This window comes from Aethalodelphis obliquidens, unplaced genomic scaffold, assembly GCF_003676395.1.
Source record: "Aethalodelphis obliquidens isolate GAN/ISIS:26980383/991018 unplaced genomic scaffold, ASM367639v1 scaffold31, whole genome shotgun sequence".
NCBI lineage: Eukaryota > Metazoa > Chordata > Mammalia > Artiodactyla > Delphinidae > Aethalodelphis > Aethalodelphis obliquidens.
The window spans coordinates 5,232,179-5,248,923 of record NW_020837975.1 but is presented as its reverse complement, the minus strand read 5'-3'; the positions used below and the strand labels follow the sequence as shown (position 1 = coordinate 5,248,923).

The 16,745-nt window shown below is 41.6% G+C and overlaps 1 protein-coding gene across 6 annotated transcripts in view; it reads left to right on the top strand.

Moving 5' to 3' along the window:
• The window catches only part of LRRC1 (leucine rich repeat containing 1), a 127,785-nt gene that overhangs the window by 84,195 nt on the left and 26,845 nt on the right, over positions 1-16,745 (top strand). For all 6 annotated transcript variants that reach the window (XM_027126894.1, XM_027126897.1, XM_027126896.1 and 3 more), the window contains 3 exons: positions 14,575-14,631; positions 14,926-14,989; positions 15,377-15,451. In XM_027126894.1, coding sequence (XP_026982695.1) covers positions 14,575-14,631; positions 14,926-14,989; positions 15,377-15,451 — 196 coding nt within the window. The remainder of the gene's footprint in view (positions 1-14,574; positions 14,632-14,925; positions 14,990-15,376; positions 15,452-16,745) is intronic.

Sequence of the window (16,745 nt, the reverse complement as noted above, 5' to 3'; positions counted from 1 at the left end):
AAGAAGATGGGGTATATATATACAATGGGATATTACTCAGCCGTAAAAAAGAATGAAATAATGCCATTTATAGCAACATGGATGGACCTAGAGATTATCATACTAAGTGAAGTAAGCTAGACAGAGAAAGACAAATATATGATATCACTTATATGTGGAATCTAAAAAATAATACGAATGAACTTATTTAGAAAACAGAAACACTCTTGCAGGCATAGAAAACAAACTTATGGTTACCAAAGGGGAAAGGTGGTGAGGGATAAATTAGGGGATTGGGATTAACAGACACACACTACTATATATAAAATAGATAAACAACAAGGACCTACTGTATAGCCCAGGGAACTATATTCAATATCTTGTAATAACTTATAATAGAAAAGAATCTGAAAAAAGTGTATATATATATATAACTGAATCATTTTGCTGTACACCTGAAACTAACACAATATTGTCAATCAACTATACTTCAATAAAAAAGATGCAGCCCCTCATTTGAGGGCGCAGGTCCTTCCTCAAAAAGTTCAACATAGGTACTATATGACCCAGCAGTTCCACTCCTTGTTATGTTTACCCAAGATAATTGAAAACATATGAAACATATGTTTTCATATGGGGAAAACATATGTCCCCAACGCAGGGGACACGGGTTTGAGCCCTGGTCCGGGAAGATCCCACATGCTGCAGAGCAACTAAGCCCATGTGCCACAACTACTGAGCCCATGTGCCACAACTACTGAAACCCGCACGCCTAGAGCCCATGCTCCACAACAAGAGAAGCTACTGCATTGAGAAGCCCACGCACCGCAACAAAGAGTAGACCCCACTCGATGCAACTAAAGAAAGTTCGAGTGCAGCAACAAAGACCCAGTGCAGCCAAAAATAAATTAATTTATATTAAAAAAAAGAAAACATATGTCTATAAAAAATGTATGCATAGATGTTCATAGCAGCATCATTCATAATAGCCAAAAGGCAGAAACAACTCAAATTTTCATCAGTGATGAACTGATAAACAAAATATTCTTATGTCTATGTAATGGAATATTATTCAGCCATAAAAAGTAGTGAGGGGGCTTCCCTGGTGGTGCAGTGGTTGAGAGTCTGCCTGCCAATGCGGGGAACATGGGTTCGTGCCCTGGTCTGGGAAGATCCCACATGCCGCCAAGTGACTGGGCCCGTGAGCCGTGGCCATTGGGCCTGCATGTCCGGAGCCTGTGCTCCGCAGCAGGAGAGGCCACAGCAGTGAGAGGCCCGCATACCGAAAAAAAAAAAAAAAAAAAGTAGTGAGGTACTGACACATGCTACAATGTGGATAAACCTAGAAAACATGTTAAGTAAGGAAGTCAGACAGAAAAGGCCACATGTTGTACGATTCCATTTATATGAAATGTCCAGTATAGGTAAATCCGTAGAGACAGAAATTAAATTAGTGGTTGCCAGGGGCAGGGGTGGGGTGGGCCAGGGTGAGGGGAACGGGGTGCGGATAAGGAATGGCTTCTGATGGGTCTGAAGTTTCTTTTTGGATGATGGAAATTTTCTGGAATTAGGTAGTGGTGATGTTTGTACAGCCTTATGAATATACTGAAAACCACTGAATAGTACACATTGTAAAGGTGGATATTATAGTATGTGAAATGTATCTCAATGAAAAAAATAAAAAGAATGGACGTTAGGCAGACTTGAGCCTGGTGCTGCTGAGGGATGAGGCTATACCTGGGAAATGGACCTAGGTTTACTCTTACAGGCACTCCTCCCCGAGGTAAGCTTACAGGCAATGTGCTGAAGTCGTTTTGTCTCAGTTACTGGCACCTGCTGATCAGGAGGTCTGCACAGCCAGAGCCTCCAAAAGGTCCAGGTGTTGTGGAGGGGTGGGAGCGGGGTAGGGAGGATATAGAAGCCCCATCGGGAACTTGTGGAGGATTTGGAGAATCTGGGGAGGCTCTGCCTCCATCGGGAGCTGCTGTGTCTTGACTTTGTGTATCTGGCTCCATGAGATTCCATATCCTTTGCCATTAAAGAAACCGGTGGCATCAGAAAAAAAAAAAAAAGTTAAGTTAGCCTCAATATGTCTAGACATCTCTACTCTGTTTAATTAAAATTTCTCCTTGAAAAAGAGCATTCTTTAAGAAGAAGAAATATAAGCAATGGACTGGCATGGTGCCCAAAACCCAGTGGTCAGTCACTAAATGGTTATTATCAATAAAGATTTGATTGTCACCATATGCTAATAGAAGTGGAAGAAGCAGATAAGCCCTGGGTTCTCTGGCAGATTGAAGTCAAGTGTGTGGTTGTGATTTTGTGTCTGCTGCCCTTGGGAATGGTGACCTGTTAGTACGTGCTGCCTGTGAGGAATCAATCTTTTTGAAAACTGTTACTGTATTTAATGGTCTTGTTTTTTTTTTTTTGAGGCCCAGAAATTTCTGTAAAATATTTGTTGTTCCAAAAACAAAATGAACAATTTTTAGAAAAATTTCTAGAGCAAAGCCACCATAAGGAAGTTTGTAACTAGAGATTTCTTAAATACTAATCTGGTATTAAAAAAGCAGAAACACTATGAATGTGTGTTTCTCCCCCGTTCCAGTCAAATGTTATTGCCGTAAATGTTTACAGATTTTATATTTTAATGGTTTAATACTGTACTGCCATTTGTTTGCTCGGGGCACCTTAATTTATTCTTTACTTTCTTAATGATGTTGGCCACCGAAATGGAAAAAAAAATCCAAGTGGTTTAGAAAGGAATTTTTGAAATATAGTGGAGAACAGATGTAAATTTTTTTAAAGTAACCCCTCATCCAGTCCCTGAAATAGAATCCTAAAAATATAGTTGGCCTACATTCTGGCTTACAGAAGAGTATAACTCTTGTGCCTGCTCTCAGGGACCGTGTAGAACATTAAGATCAGTGTTCTGGAAAGAAAGCCTTCTGTGCACACTCTTTCTGCAGGAGCTTGTTAGGTGTTTGTCTTTCTTTTCTTTTTTTAAGCCCCATTTGGTGGTAAAAACGACGGGAGTGAAGGGAGGATAGAAGATAGTGGTTTCTGTAGGAGGAGGATGAGGTCCTCCTGATGGTATCACATAGAAATTTAATTTGCCAGAAATTAAAATTGAAGGGTAAAATATCTGTTACTAGGGGAGTGGTTAAAAAAATTAAGGTCTATATAGAGAGATACTATGCAATTAAAAAAATACTGGGGTGTACAGATAAGAAAGGAGACAAATATCTGCTCTGTATAGGATGCTACCTTTAGTGTGAAAAAAAGGAGATAAGCCTATACATTCATACCTGTTTGTCTCTGCATAAAAGGCAACTCTGGGTGAACACATAAATATCTAACAAAAAGGGTTATTTCTAGTGAGAGGGTCTAGGTGGTAGAAAACCAGACAGATGAAAGACAGAAGTAGGAGGAAACTTATTACTGAATACTTTATTTTACATACATGTAGGTTCATGTATTACCTATTCACAAAGTTGACTTCACAAACTCAAGGGTGAGAGATGGCAGAAGATGGTGATTAAAAACGCAGATTCCCTGGTGAATCTTGGCTCTGCCCCTTCCCAGTTGTGGAAGACCTTGTTCAGGTCCCCTCTCTGTGCCTCCGTTTTCTCATCCATAAAAGTTAGTTCTTGGAAAGCGCTTGCACCGGTGTCTGTTGTATAGTAATCTGCTGATATCATTATTAGAAGTCGGAGGATTAAAGACCAGTCATTCTCAATTTGCATCTCAGTGTCTAATCCTTGGTCACGTATGTAAAAGCATTAGAAGTACCGGATGCTTTCTTTCATCTCTATAATACCACGTGTTGACTGAAGCAGCTGATAAATGCATGTGGAGTTTCTCTTGGCCTGTGGTTAAGAGCCTGGCCCCTGAAGTAGACAGAATTGCATTCAGGTCCCCCAAATGCATCACTTCTCAGCAGCGTGTCCTTTACTCGGTACTGCTGAAAGATATGCAGAGATGCTGGAGTGGAATTGACCAGGTTGCCTTGATGGGGAAGGCTCCATCCTGAAATCTTTTTTTTCTAACATCTTTATTGGAGTATAATTGCTTTACAATGGTGTGTTACTTTCTGCTATATAAGGAAGTGAATCAGTTATACATATACATATATCCCCATATCTCGTCCCTCTTGTGTCTCCCTCCCTCCCACCCTCCCTATCCCACCCCTCCAGGAGGTCACAAAGCACCGAGCTCATCTCCCTGTGCTATGTGGCTGCTTCCCACTAGCTATCTATTTTACATTTGGTAGTGTATATATGTCCATGCCACTCTCTCACTTTGTCCCAGCTTCCCCTTCCCCTTCCCCATATACTCAAGTCCATTTTTTAGTAGTTCTGCATCTTTATTCCTGTCTTGCCCCTAGGTTCTTCATGACCATTTTTTTTTCTTAGATTCCGTATATATGTGTTAGCATACAGTATTTGTTTTTCTCTTTCTGACTGACTTCACTCTGTATGACAGACTCTAGGTCCATCCACCTCACTACAAATAACTCAATTTCGTTTCCTTTTATGGCTGAGTAATATTCCATTGTATATATGTGCCACATCTTTATACATTCATCTGTTGATGGACACTTAGATTGCTTCCATGTCCCGGCTATTGTAAATAGAGCTGCAATGAACATTGTGGTATATGACTCTTGTTGAATTATGGTTTTCTCAGGGGTATATGCCCAGTAGTGGGATTGCTGGGTCATATGGTAGTTCTATTTTTAGTTTACTAAGGAACCTCCATACTGTTCTCCATAGAGGTTGTATCAATTTACATTCCCACCAACAGTACAACAGGGTTCCCTTTTCTTCACACCCTCTCCAGCATTTATTGTTTGTAGATTTTTTGATGATGGCCATTCTGACTGGTGTGAATGATATCTCATTGTAGTTTTGATTTGCATTTCTCTAATGATTAATGATGTTGAACATTCTTTCATGTGTCTGTTGGCAATCTCTTCTTTGGAGAAATGTCTATTTAGGTCTTCAGCCCATTTTTTGGATTGGGTTGTTTGTTTTTTTGATATTGAGCTGCATGAGCTGCTTGTAAATTTTGGAAATTAATCCTTTGTCAGTTGCTTCATTTGCAAATATTTTATCTCATTCTGAGGGTTGTCTTTTCGTCTTGTTTATGGTTTCCTTTGCTGTGCAAAAGCTTTTAAGTTTCATTAGGTCCCACTTGTTTATTTTTGTTTTTATTTCGATTTCTCTAGGAGGTGGGTCAAAAAGGATCTTGCTGGGGCTTCCCTGGTGGCGCAGTGGTTGGGAGTCCGCCTGCCAATGCAGGGGACGCGGGTTCGTGCCCCGGTCCAGGAGGATCCCATGTGCCGTGGAGCAGCTGGGCCCGTGAGCCATGGCCGCTGAGCCTGCGCGTCTGGAGCTGTGCTCCGCAATGGGAGAGGCCACAGCAGTGAGAGGCCCGTGTACTGCAAAAAAAAAAAAAAAAAAAAAGAATCTTGCTGTGATTTATGTCATAGAATGTTCTGCCTATGTTTTCCTCTAAGAGTTTGATAGTGTCTGGCCTTACATTTAGGTCTTTAATCCATTTTGAGTTTATTTTTGTGTATGTTGTTAGGGAGTGTTCTAATTTCATTCTTTTACATGTAGCTGTCCAGTTTTCCCAGCACCACCTATTGAAGAGGCTGTCTTTTCTCCATTGTATATTCTTGCCTCCTTTATCAAAGATAAGGTGACCATATGTGCGTGGGTTTATCTCTGGGCTTTCTATCCTGTTCCATTGATCTATATTTCGTTTTCTTTGTGCCAGTACCATAGTGTCTTGATTACGGCAGCTTTGTAGTATAGTCTGAAGTCAGGGAGCTTTATTCCTCCAGCTCCGATTTTCCTTCTCCAGATTGCTTTGGCTATTCGGGGTCTTTTGTGTTTCCATACAAATTGTGAGATTTTTTTGTCCTAGTTCTGTGAAAAATGCCAGTGGTAGTTTGATAGGGATTGCATTGAATCTGTAGATTGCTTTGGGTAGTAGAGTCATTTTCACAATGTTGATTCTTTCAATCCAAGAACATGGTATATCTCTCCATCTGTTTGTATCATCTTTAATTTCTTTCATCAGTGTCTTATAATTTTCTGCATACAGGCCTTTTGTCTCCTTAGGTAGGTTTATTCCTAGATATTTTATTCTTTTTGTAGCAGTGGTAAATGGGAGTGTTTTCTTAATTTCACTTTCAGATTTTTCATCATTAATGTATAGGACTGCAAGAGATTTCTGTGCATTAATTTTGTATCCTGCTACTTTACCAAATTTATTGATTAGCTCTAGTAGTTTCCTGGTATCATCTTTAGGATTCTCTATGTACAGTATCATGTCATCTGCAAACAGGGACAGCTTTACTTCTTCTTTTCCGAGTTGAATTCCTTTTATTTCTTTTTCTTCTCTGATTGCTGTGGCTGAAACTTCCAAAACTGTGTTGAATAATAGTGGTGAAAGTGGGCACCCTTATGTTGTTCCTGATCTTAGTGGAAATGGTTTCAGCTTTTTACCATTGATGATGATGTTGGCTGTGGGTTTGTCATATATGGCCTTTATTATGTTGAGGTAAGTTCACCCTATGCCTACATTCTGGAGAGTCTTTTTTATCATAAATGGGTGTTGAATTTTGTCGATAGCTTTTTCTGCATCTATTGAGATGATCATACGGTTTTTCTCCTTCAATTTGTTAATATGGTATATCACATTGATTGATATGCATATATTGAAGAATCCTTGCATTCCTGGGATAAACCCCACTTGATCATTGTGTATGATCCTTTTAATGTGCTGTTGGATTCTGTTTGCCAGTATTTTGTTGAGAATTTTTGCATCTATATTCATATATTCATCAGTGATATTGGCCTGTAGTTTTCTTTCTTTGTGACATCTTTGTCTGGTTTTGGTATCAGGGTGATGGTGGCCTCATAGAATGAGTTTGGGAGTGTTCCTCCCTCTGCTATGTTTTGGAAGAGTTTGAGAAGGATAGGTGTTAGCTCTTCTCTAAATGTTTGATAGAATTTGCCTGTGAAGCCATCTGGTCCTGGGCTTTTTGTTTGTTGGAAGATTTTTAATCACAGTTTCAATTTCAGTGCTTGTGATTTGTCTGTTCATATTTTCTGTTTCTTTCTGGTTCAGTCTCGGGAGGTTGTGCATTTCTAAGAATTTTTCCATTTCTTCCAGGTTGTCCATTTTATTGGCATAGAGTTCCTTGTAGTAATCTCTCATGATCCTTTGTATTTCTGCAGTGTCAGTTGTTACTTCTCCTTTTTCATTTCTAATTCTATTGACTTGAGTCTTCTCCCTTTTTTTCTTGATGAGTCTGGCTAATGGTTTATCAATTTTGTTTATCTTCTCAAAGAACCAGCTTTTAGTTTTATTGACCTTTGCTGTAGTTTCCTTCATTTCTTTTTCATTTATTTCTGATCTGATCTTTATGATTTTTTTCCTTCTGCTGACTTTGGGGTTTTTTTGTTCTACTTTCTGTAATTGCTTTAGGTGTAAGGATAGGTTGTTTATTTGAGATGTTTCTTGTTTCTTAAGGTAGGATTGTATTGCTATAAACTTCCCTCTTAGAACTGCTTTTGCTGCATCCCATAGGTTTTGGGTCGTCGTGTTTTCATTGTCATTTGTTTGTAGGTATTTTTTGATTTCCACTTTGATTTCTTCAGTGATCTCTTGGTTATTAAGTAGTGTATTGTTTAGCCTCCATGTGTTTGTATTTTTTACAGGTTTTTTCCTGTAATTGATATCTAGTCTCATAGCGTTGTGGTCGGAAAAGATACTTGATACGATTTCAATTTTCTTAAATTTACAAAGGCTTGATGTGTGACCCAAGATATGATCTATCCTGGAGAATGTTCCATGAGCCCTTGAGAAGAAAGTGTATTCTGTTGTTTTTCAATGGAATGTCCAATAAATATCAATTAAGTCCATCTTGTTTAATGTATCATTTAAAGCTTGTGTTTCCTTATTTATTTTCATTTTGGATGATCTGTCCATTGGTGAAAGTGGGTTGTTAAAGTCCCCTACTATGATTGTGTTACTGTCCATTTCCCCTTTTATGGCTGTTAGCATTTTCCTTATGTATTGAGGGGCTCCTATGTGGGGTGCATAAATATTTACAATTGTTATATCTTCTTCTTGGATTGATCCCTTGATCATTATGTAGTGTCCTTCTTTGTCTCTTGTAATAGTCTTTGTTTTAAAGTCTATTTTTTCTGATATGAGAATTGCTACTCCAGCTTTCTTTTGATTTCCATTTGTATGGAATATCTTTTTCCATCCCCTCACTTTCAGTCTGTATGTGTCCCTCGGTCTGAAGTGCATCTCTTGTAGACAGCATATATACTGGTCTTTTTTTTTTTTTTGCGATACGCGGGCCTCTCACTGTTGTGGCCTCTCCCGTCGTGGAGCACAGGCTCCGGACGCACAGGCTCAGCGGCCATGGCTCACGGACCCAGCTGCTCCGCGGCATGTGGGATCTTCCCGGACCGGGGCACGAACCTGTGTCCCCTGCATGGGCAGGTGGACTCTCAACCACTGCGCCACCAGGGAAGCCCCCGGTCTTTTTTTTGTATCCATTCAGCCTATGTCTTTTGGTTGGAGCATTTAATCCATTTACATTTAAGGTAATTATCGATATGTATGTTCCTATTACCATTTTCTTAATTGTTTTGGGTTTGTTATTGTAGGTCTTTTCCTTCTCTTGTGTTTCCTGCCTAGAGAAGTTCCTTTAACATTTGTTGTAAAGCTGGTGTGGTAGTGCTTAATTGTCTTAGCTCTTGCTTGTCTGTAAAGGTTTTAATTTCTCTGTCAAATCTGAATGAGATCCTGCTGGGTAGAGTAATCTTGGTTGTAGGTTTTTCCCCTTCATCACTTTAAATATGTCCTGCCAGTCCCTTCTGGCTTGGAGAATGTCTGCTGAAAGATCAGCTGTTAACCTTATGGGGATTCCCTTGTATGTTATTTGCTGTTTTTCCCTTGCTGCTTTTAATATTTGGTCTTTGTATTTAATTTTTGATAGTTTGATTAATATGTGTCTTGATGAATATGTGTTTCTCCTTGGATTTATCCTGTATGGGACTCTCTGTGCTTCCTGGACTTGATTAACTATTTCCTTTCCCATATTAGGGAAGTTTGCAACTATAATCTCTTCAAGTATTTCCTCAGTTCCTTTCTTTTTCTGTTCATCTTCTGGGACACCTATAATTTGAATATTGGTGTGTTTAATGTTGTCCCAGAGGTCTCTGAGACTGTTCTCAATTCTTTTCATTTTTTTTTTCTTTATTCGGCTCTGCAGTAGTTATTTCCACTATTTTATCTTCCAGGTCACTTATCTGTTATTCTGCCTCAGCTATTCTGCTATTGATCCCTTCTAGAGATTTTTAAATTCCATTTATTGTGTTGTTCATCACTGTTTGTTTGCTCTTTAGTTCTTCTAGGTCCTTGTTAAACATTTCTTGTATTTTCTCCATTCTATTTACAAGATTTTGGATCCTCTCTACTATCATTTTTCTGAATTCTTTTTCAGGTAGACTGCCTATTTCCTCTTCATTTGTTTGGTCTGGTCGGTTTTTACCTTGCTCCTTCATCTGCTGTGTGTTTCTCTGTCTTCTCATTTTGCTTAACCTATTGTTTTTGGGGACTCCTTTTCGCCGGCTGCAGGTTCGTAGTTCCCGTTGTTTTTGGTGTCTGTCCCCAGTGGCTAAAGTTGGTTCAGTGGGTTGTGTAGGTTTCCTGGTGGAGGGGGCTAGTGCCTGTGTTGTGGTGGATGAGGCTGGATCTTGTCTTTCTGGTGGGCAGGTCCACGTCTGGTGGTGTGTTTTGGGGTGTCTGTGGCCTTATTATGATTGTAGGCAACCTCTCTGCTAATGGGTGGGGTTGTGTTCCTGTCTTGCTAGTTGTTTGGCATGGGGTGTCCAGCACTGGAGCTTGCTGGTCTTTGATTGGAGCTGGGTCTTGGCGTTGAGATGGAGATCTCTGGGAGATATTTGCTGTTTGATATTACGTGGAGCTGGGAGGTCTCTTGTGGGCCAGTGTCCTGAACTTGGCTCTCCCAGTACAGAGGCTCAGCCCTGATGCCTGGCTGGAGCACCAAGAGCCTGTCTTCCACATGGAAGTTGCAGGTATATTGCCTATCTCAAAAAATATCTTCTGGAAGAAGATCTTCAGGAGAAAGTCTTCTAGTCATGCACTTAAATCACTTTTTTAAATTCCATAAGACATCTTCTTAGTAGAATAGGCCAGTATACATTTTTTAAGTGCTACGGATTACAGTGGGAGTTCCATCTTTATATTCCATACACTATCGGAGGCCTGAGTAGTGGAAGCTGTGGACCCGTGTTCAGGGCCGGCTGAGGTCTCCAGTCTCAGAAGGGAGCCGCTGAAAAGGCACAGATGGCACCTGCCACCTTCAGACCAGTCCCGACTTCAGGTTAGGTAGTGGTAAACTCAGTAGCTGTAGCAGGACCTTCTTGGCAGCAGCCAGCTCTTCCTTCACGACCTCCCCAGCGTCTTCCCATCCTGAAGTCTTGATTGAAGATGCCGTGTTTGGAAAAGCCAGGAGGGGAGATCATTCGTCCATTCATTTTGGTCTTAATGTCTCTGGTCTAAACGTGCGTTCAAGCAGACCATGTTTTATGTCAGTTCTTCCTAGAACGGCCTGGAGAACCACGTTCTGGAGGGACTGGTAGGATTCTGTGTTTGGTCTGGGACTGTCCAGGGCAAGTTACTGATGAGAACCAAACCCATGGTTTCATTCGAGAATCAGTTAATGATCGAACTGAGAACGAACAGTCCAGCTTACACTCTGAGGTTTGGGGTTACGTGGGAGGTGGGCGTCTGTAGTCAGACCACTGTCTTTGCTTTTTATTCATTGTTGTTCCTCGAGTCACCAATTATGGGTGATGTATCCTTAAAAATTGGCCAGTGCCAGCCACTTCCCATCTGTAGGCCTGTCCTTGGAGGAGGTTTTGGGCAGAGAGGGTGACTCCTGTGGTTGATAGCATCTTATAGCAATCTTTTCAGATACCCTGACTCGGGGCACACGTATTTGTGAGGCCCCTGATTGAGCTTGGGCACTGGGCTATCTCAAGGAAGCAAGGTACCAAACTGGCTCTGTTAACTTGAAGGGAATATATATCATGCCCTATTTACTGCAATAGATATGATTGTATTCATTTTAGGGGAATTGAGGTGCTGTGGTGAAGCACTTCAGCCAAGCAAATCCAAGTAGTTGTGAGGGATGGCCCTCGTTCCTCTCAGACTCTTTTTAGATGACCTTGCATCAGTGGGTCCCTTGAGTCTGATTATAATATCCCAGTTTCTTCAGTTTAAATAGTTTAAGATAACGGGGAAGCATCGCCCCAGAAAGGATATTATTTTATACACTTTATTTTAAATTAATTTTTGAGTTTTGAAAGGTTACAAAAATAGGATATTTTTTGTTGTCACTGTAACTGACACCCATGCATCCACATTTCCCTACTATCCCCAAATGATAGAAACTAAGAGGTTTTATAGTCAGAACCTTCTTACGTAACAGGGTGTTATATTTGGGTGTTAGCACGATAGGTGATGTTGTTATTATAAGTTCTGTATATTCACAAGCCTGTTGGTGTTTTTGCAGCATTTTCACTCAAGAATGATTTGCTTTCAGTAACTGTGGCCTGTGCCTTTTCCCCTTAAGACAAAATTTAGAGATAATTTCAAAATGTGTTATCATATTTTTAAAGTGACATAAATCAACAAAAACCCTAATGTCCTTGGTGTGGTTGAGGAGGTAAGATTTCTGTATTTGCCCCAAATTGACACGTGTTTTTATTTTATTTTATTTTATTTTTAATATTTATTTATTCGGCTGCACCGGGTCCTAGTTGTGGCACGTGTGATCAGCATGCAGGATCTTCGTTGTGGTGTGTGGGATCTTTAGTTACGGCATGTGAACTCTTAGTTGCGGCATGTGGGATCTAGTTTCCTGACCAGGGATTGAACCCGGGCCCCCTGCATTGGGAGCGCGGAGTCTTAGCCACTGGACCACCAGGGAAGTCCCTGACAGGTGTTTTTAAAATGTAAAGTATAAAGAGAGAGTTCCAGAGAATGGTGTTCCCCAGGGCGAGGGCAGAGTCTTGGCTTTCACCAGATTTGAATTGTGGCTTTGCCGCTGTCTGATGGACCTCACTTTCCTAATGGTGTCATCCCAGTGGTATTGACAATGTGCTGGTTGTTCCTGGTCCAGAGATGACCCAGGTAAGGCGCCTCAGCCAGTGTCTCCTGCCCCAGGTGGCGTCCCAGGTGGCGGGCGGGTCCCAGCTCTGTTCTGTTTCAGGCAGGAGGCCTCAGACCAGGACTGCAGCCCTTGGTGCAACACTCAGTAGCAGGGCCTGGGTGACACTGCTTCTTTGCAAGATGCTTTTGATGCTGCCCAGGGAGTAAAGATTTTGAAGCAAAGAAGGACTTTTCCCCTCCTTTCATTAGTGGATGTCTTTAGTGGGTCAAAAGAGGCATGAAAGTAATGACCATTAAATAGATAAAATGACAATTCTAGGGCTTCCCTGGTGGCGCAGTGGTTGAGAGTCCGCCTGCCGATGCAGGGGACACAGGTTCGTGCCCCGGTCCGGGAGGATCCCACATGCCGCAGAGCGGCTGGGCCCGTGAGCCATGGCCGCTGGGCCTGTGTGTCCGGAGCCTGTGCTCCGCAACGGGAGAGGCCACAGCAGTGAGAGGCCCGCGTACCGAAAAAAAAAAAAAAAAAGACAATTCTATCAGTGGTTTTTAAAATAGAAATGTGAAAGCAGCCAAATGATGATCACCTTCCCCATAAAACTGGCCAGCGGTTCCAGGAGCATTTAACATTGGAAACAAAGCCCTTTGTTTTTAAGTTTTTACTTTTACAGTGAGTTAACGTCCTGTCTCCCCCTTATCTACAGGTTGCTTTTGGGGGCAGATACTGCACCCTCTCCCTCCCACGTTCTATTTCTTCTACGTAAAGGCTTGGCCCCGAGGCAGTAGAACTGGGTAGCTGCGACTCCCACCTGGGTGCATTTTGGGGAGAGACTAATTGATATTAAATTCACAATTACTTATTAGCAGGGATATTGACTTTTCCTTTAAAAAAAGTATGTTATAAAGAGTTGTATTTGTTTGCTCTTGCTTTAATTGTGAAAACCGTTACTCAGCTTCTAAATTTCTAAAATTAGTTTTAGTTCTCTAAAATTAGAGGAGGAGATACTGTATCTGTGCATTTCCTAGTATAGTTCCAATACGCTTTCAAGCCCATGGGCTTTACGTGTGTATATGTATCGTTCCTGAAAATCAAATTTACATTTTCTGATATTATGAAACCGGCTTTGTCAGTGCCCGCGATTCTGGCTTTGATGTTGGAAGGAGTACAGAGGATTAAGGCAGATGAGAGTGTTGGGATGATGTCTGACTCCCCGTGTTCTGTGCGCTCACACGTAAATGCCTTCCAAATCTTGTCGTTCCTCTGGTGACATTAGCAAAAGCTGGAGTTCTCTATTGGTTAGAGCTTAGCACAGTGGCTGCTGGAGAAATAGACCAACCGATGATCTACTGAATCAGTACCTCGTGCCAGTGCTGACATACTTGGACGTGTGTGGTGACTGCTGATTCAGAATTGCCACTGCCACCCAGATCGTCAGCATCTGGGGAGAACATCTGTCTCCTTGCACCGTGTTCCTAGTAGACATGGATTACAGCTGAGAGGCAGGAGAATCTGCTGAAAAGAGTGCCATTCGGGGTTTATTAAGAATAAAAGCGGGCTTCCCTGGTGGCGCAGTGGTTGAGAGTCTGCCTGCCGATGCAGGGGACGCGGGTTCGTGCCCCGGTCCTGGAGAATCCCACAGGCCGTGGAGCGGCTGGGCCCGTGAGCCATGGCCGCTGAGCCTGCGCGTCCGAAGCCTGTGCTCCGCAACGGGAGAGGCCACAACAGTGAGAGACCCGCGTACCGCAAAAAAAAAAAAAAGAATAAAAGCAACATTACCACAGCCACTGCTTATTGACCACAGTCTCGCATCGTGGGCACCGCGTGGAGTATGTTATTACTTGAGTCCTCCTGCATCTCAGTGCTCCCTTGCCCTGTAAACTTGTGGTCTTAAGTAGAACATGTGGACTTTCTGGACCGATATGCCCACTGCTTTCAAACGGGCATGGTTTCTCACTGATGTTTGTAAGAAGAGCTCCGTGAGATTAAAGGCTTTCCTGTTTTTATGGCAACAGCACATTTTCGACATTCTAAAGCCTAAAGCACATATTCGGCTGCTATCTTGGTCCTGGGAGTGGTTGTCTTTCAAGGGCTAGCGAGTTATTTTCACATATCAACTGTACAAAGTATAGGCATGAGGGTGCCTTACTGTGATGACCCTGCGCTTTTTATTTTAATATTAAAACTTGGGAAGTGGAGATGACGCTGTTTTCAGTGGGGGTGGGGGTGGTCATAGATGTTTTCCCCTGGGAAGTGACGTACAAGGTCTTATTAAGAGTTGCTCCTTGTGGAGTGTGTACTTTGCGGGGGGTGGAGTAGGAAGAATCTCAGGAACTTTCCTTATACTTTTTCCTTCTGTTCATTTCTAGTCTTTATAACCTGGCTTCACTGGAACTGAGAGAGAATCTTCTTACGTATCTCCCTGAGTGAGTCTCTGGGGAAAAGGAGAGGGGGTTATGTACTGAATGAACTTCTTGAAGCATTAAAAAAAAAAAAAAAAGTACTACAGTATCTTGTCAAAAAGAAATTCTGTGTCTTTTGGAAAATTTGAGAGATGCCAGCCTTCTCTCAATAGTCCTTCCTGTGCAATAATTATGACCATAAAATCCAGATGAATCTTATTTTGGGAAACTAGTCCAAGTGAGGAATGCCGTACTGCTCAGCATTTCTAAGTCCTAAGAGCTCCCTCCCTTTGTTTTTTTGTTTTTTTTTTTTAATAGCTCTCTAACCCAGCTACGGAGACTAGAAGAACTTGATTTAGGAAACAATGAAATATATAATTTGGTAAGTCTGTACTGAAGAGAGATTTGAATTTCACCTTGTCCTTAGTCACGATCACAAAATATTTGGGGGGAGATCTGTAGGGATGCTTGTAAGCCAGTGTTTCCACGGATACAGCTTGGCAGCATTAGAGAACGTGCTTCAGTTCACACAGGTTAAGAATGATGATTCAGGGGTGGAGGGTCACGGCTAGAGATGATGGGTATCAGTGGAAACAGCTGGCATTCTTGGGGAGCATTGGGGATACTTTTAGGAAGGGGGGCTGATATTGGAGAAGTACCAACGAACGACCTCTACAGTACCCCGTTACTAACTGTTGAATTAGGGTTCTTTCTTAATGGAAGCCTTGAAATTGGAGCTTTGCTACCATAACATTGCTTTTTGTTTTAGCCAGAATCGATTGGCGCTCTCTTACATCTAAAGGATCTCTGGTTGGACGGAAATCAACTGTCAGAATTACCTCAGGTGAGTGGTAATTTCACACTGTCTCCCCCAAAAGGTAAAAACACCACCACCTTCATGTGTTTCCTGCCTCTACATAAGATTTTCTGTAGGAGGGATCTTGAAAACCAAAACATTGGTTGAAAAAGCAGATTTGGAAAAATATATTGAGCATTCACCGTGCTGCATTGCTGTAGAAACACTGAAAGCCTCCACCCACCATTTCTACAGATAATAAATATATCCTGTAGTGTGTGAAGTCTGCATTTTATTTCATCCTTGCTCTATGCTTGGCTTGCCTGCTTGAAGCCCAGCAAATTTGGAAGTTACCAGGATGCCAGATTGAGATGGTAGAAGTTTCTGCCACTGTTTGTGATGTGCCAAGTGCTTTGGGATAAGTTGGCCCCAGTTTGCCCCGTAATAGTTGATGTAAAAGCAATGCAAAAAGCTTTTATTTCATATTTTTTCCAAGTGTTGCTATGGTTTAGCTGGAATGTCACACGCTGTTCATGTTTTTCCTGCTGTTACCGAGCGTGAGAACCATGTTCGGAATGAAATGGAGTCTCGTGTGGGCTTCTGAGTACGTCGTGGTCACCTTGTGGGTCCCAGCAAGCAGGACCCACTTTCTGGTCAGTTGAAAGAGAAACTTGAACTAACAACAACACACGGGCATTTCCCCCCTTACTTTGTTTTTCTCCAACTATTACTGAAGTTTACTCTTTGCTGTCTCTTACAGCCAGGGTTAAAGTCAGAATATATTTCATGATGGTCTAGGTGTGTGTATTTTACAGTAATTCAGAAGCTGTCTGCTGGGCTGTGTGAACCTGTCGTAATGGGACCGTGTACTTCGGGTGGGAAATGTGTATCGGTGCAGGGAAGCCTAACACTAGAAAAAAGCATTTAAGTAAACTTCTAATTTTTGTAGTTATAGTGCTGGAATTACCATTGACATCACCCACGACTAATGCAACTAAGGAAGTAATTTGAGTGTATTTCTGAGTTCTTGGCTGCATTTGGGAAAAGGATAGGACAGAACAGTAACTGGTGTGGGCAAGGGTTTGATTAACACTTAGATTTCTCTAGGAAATTATGAGAAATCTTGATTGAGAGGATTCTAGTTACTTAAGAGTCAAAGGATGGGGGGAAGATGCCAGGAAGTTATTAAGAAAGTAATAAAACATCAGCTGTATAGGATGGATAAACAAGGTCCTACTGTAGAGCACAGGGAACTATATTCAATACCCTGTGATAAACCAGAATGGAAAAGACTATGAAAAAGAATATATATATATATATATATATATATATATATATATGT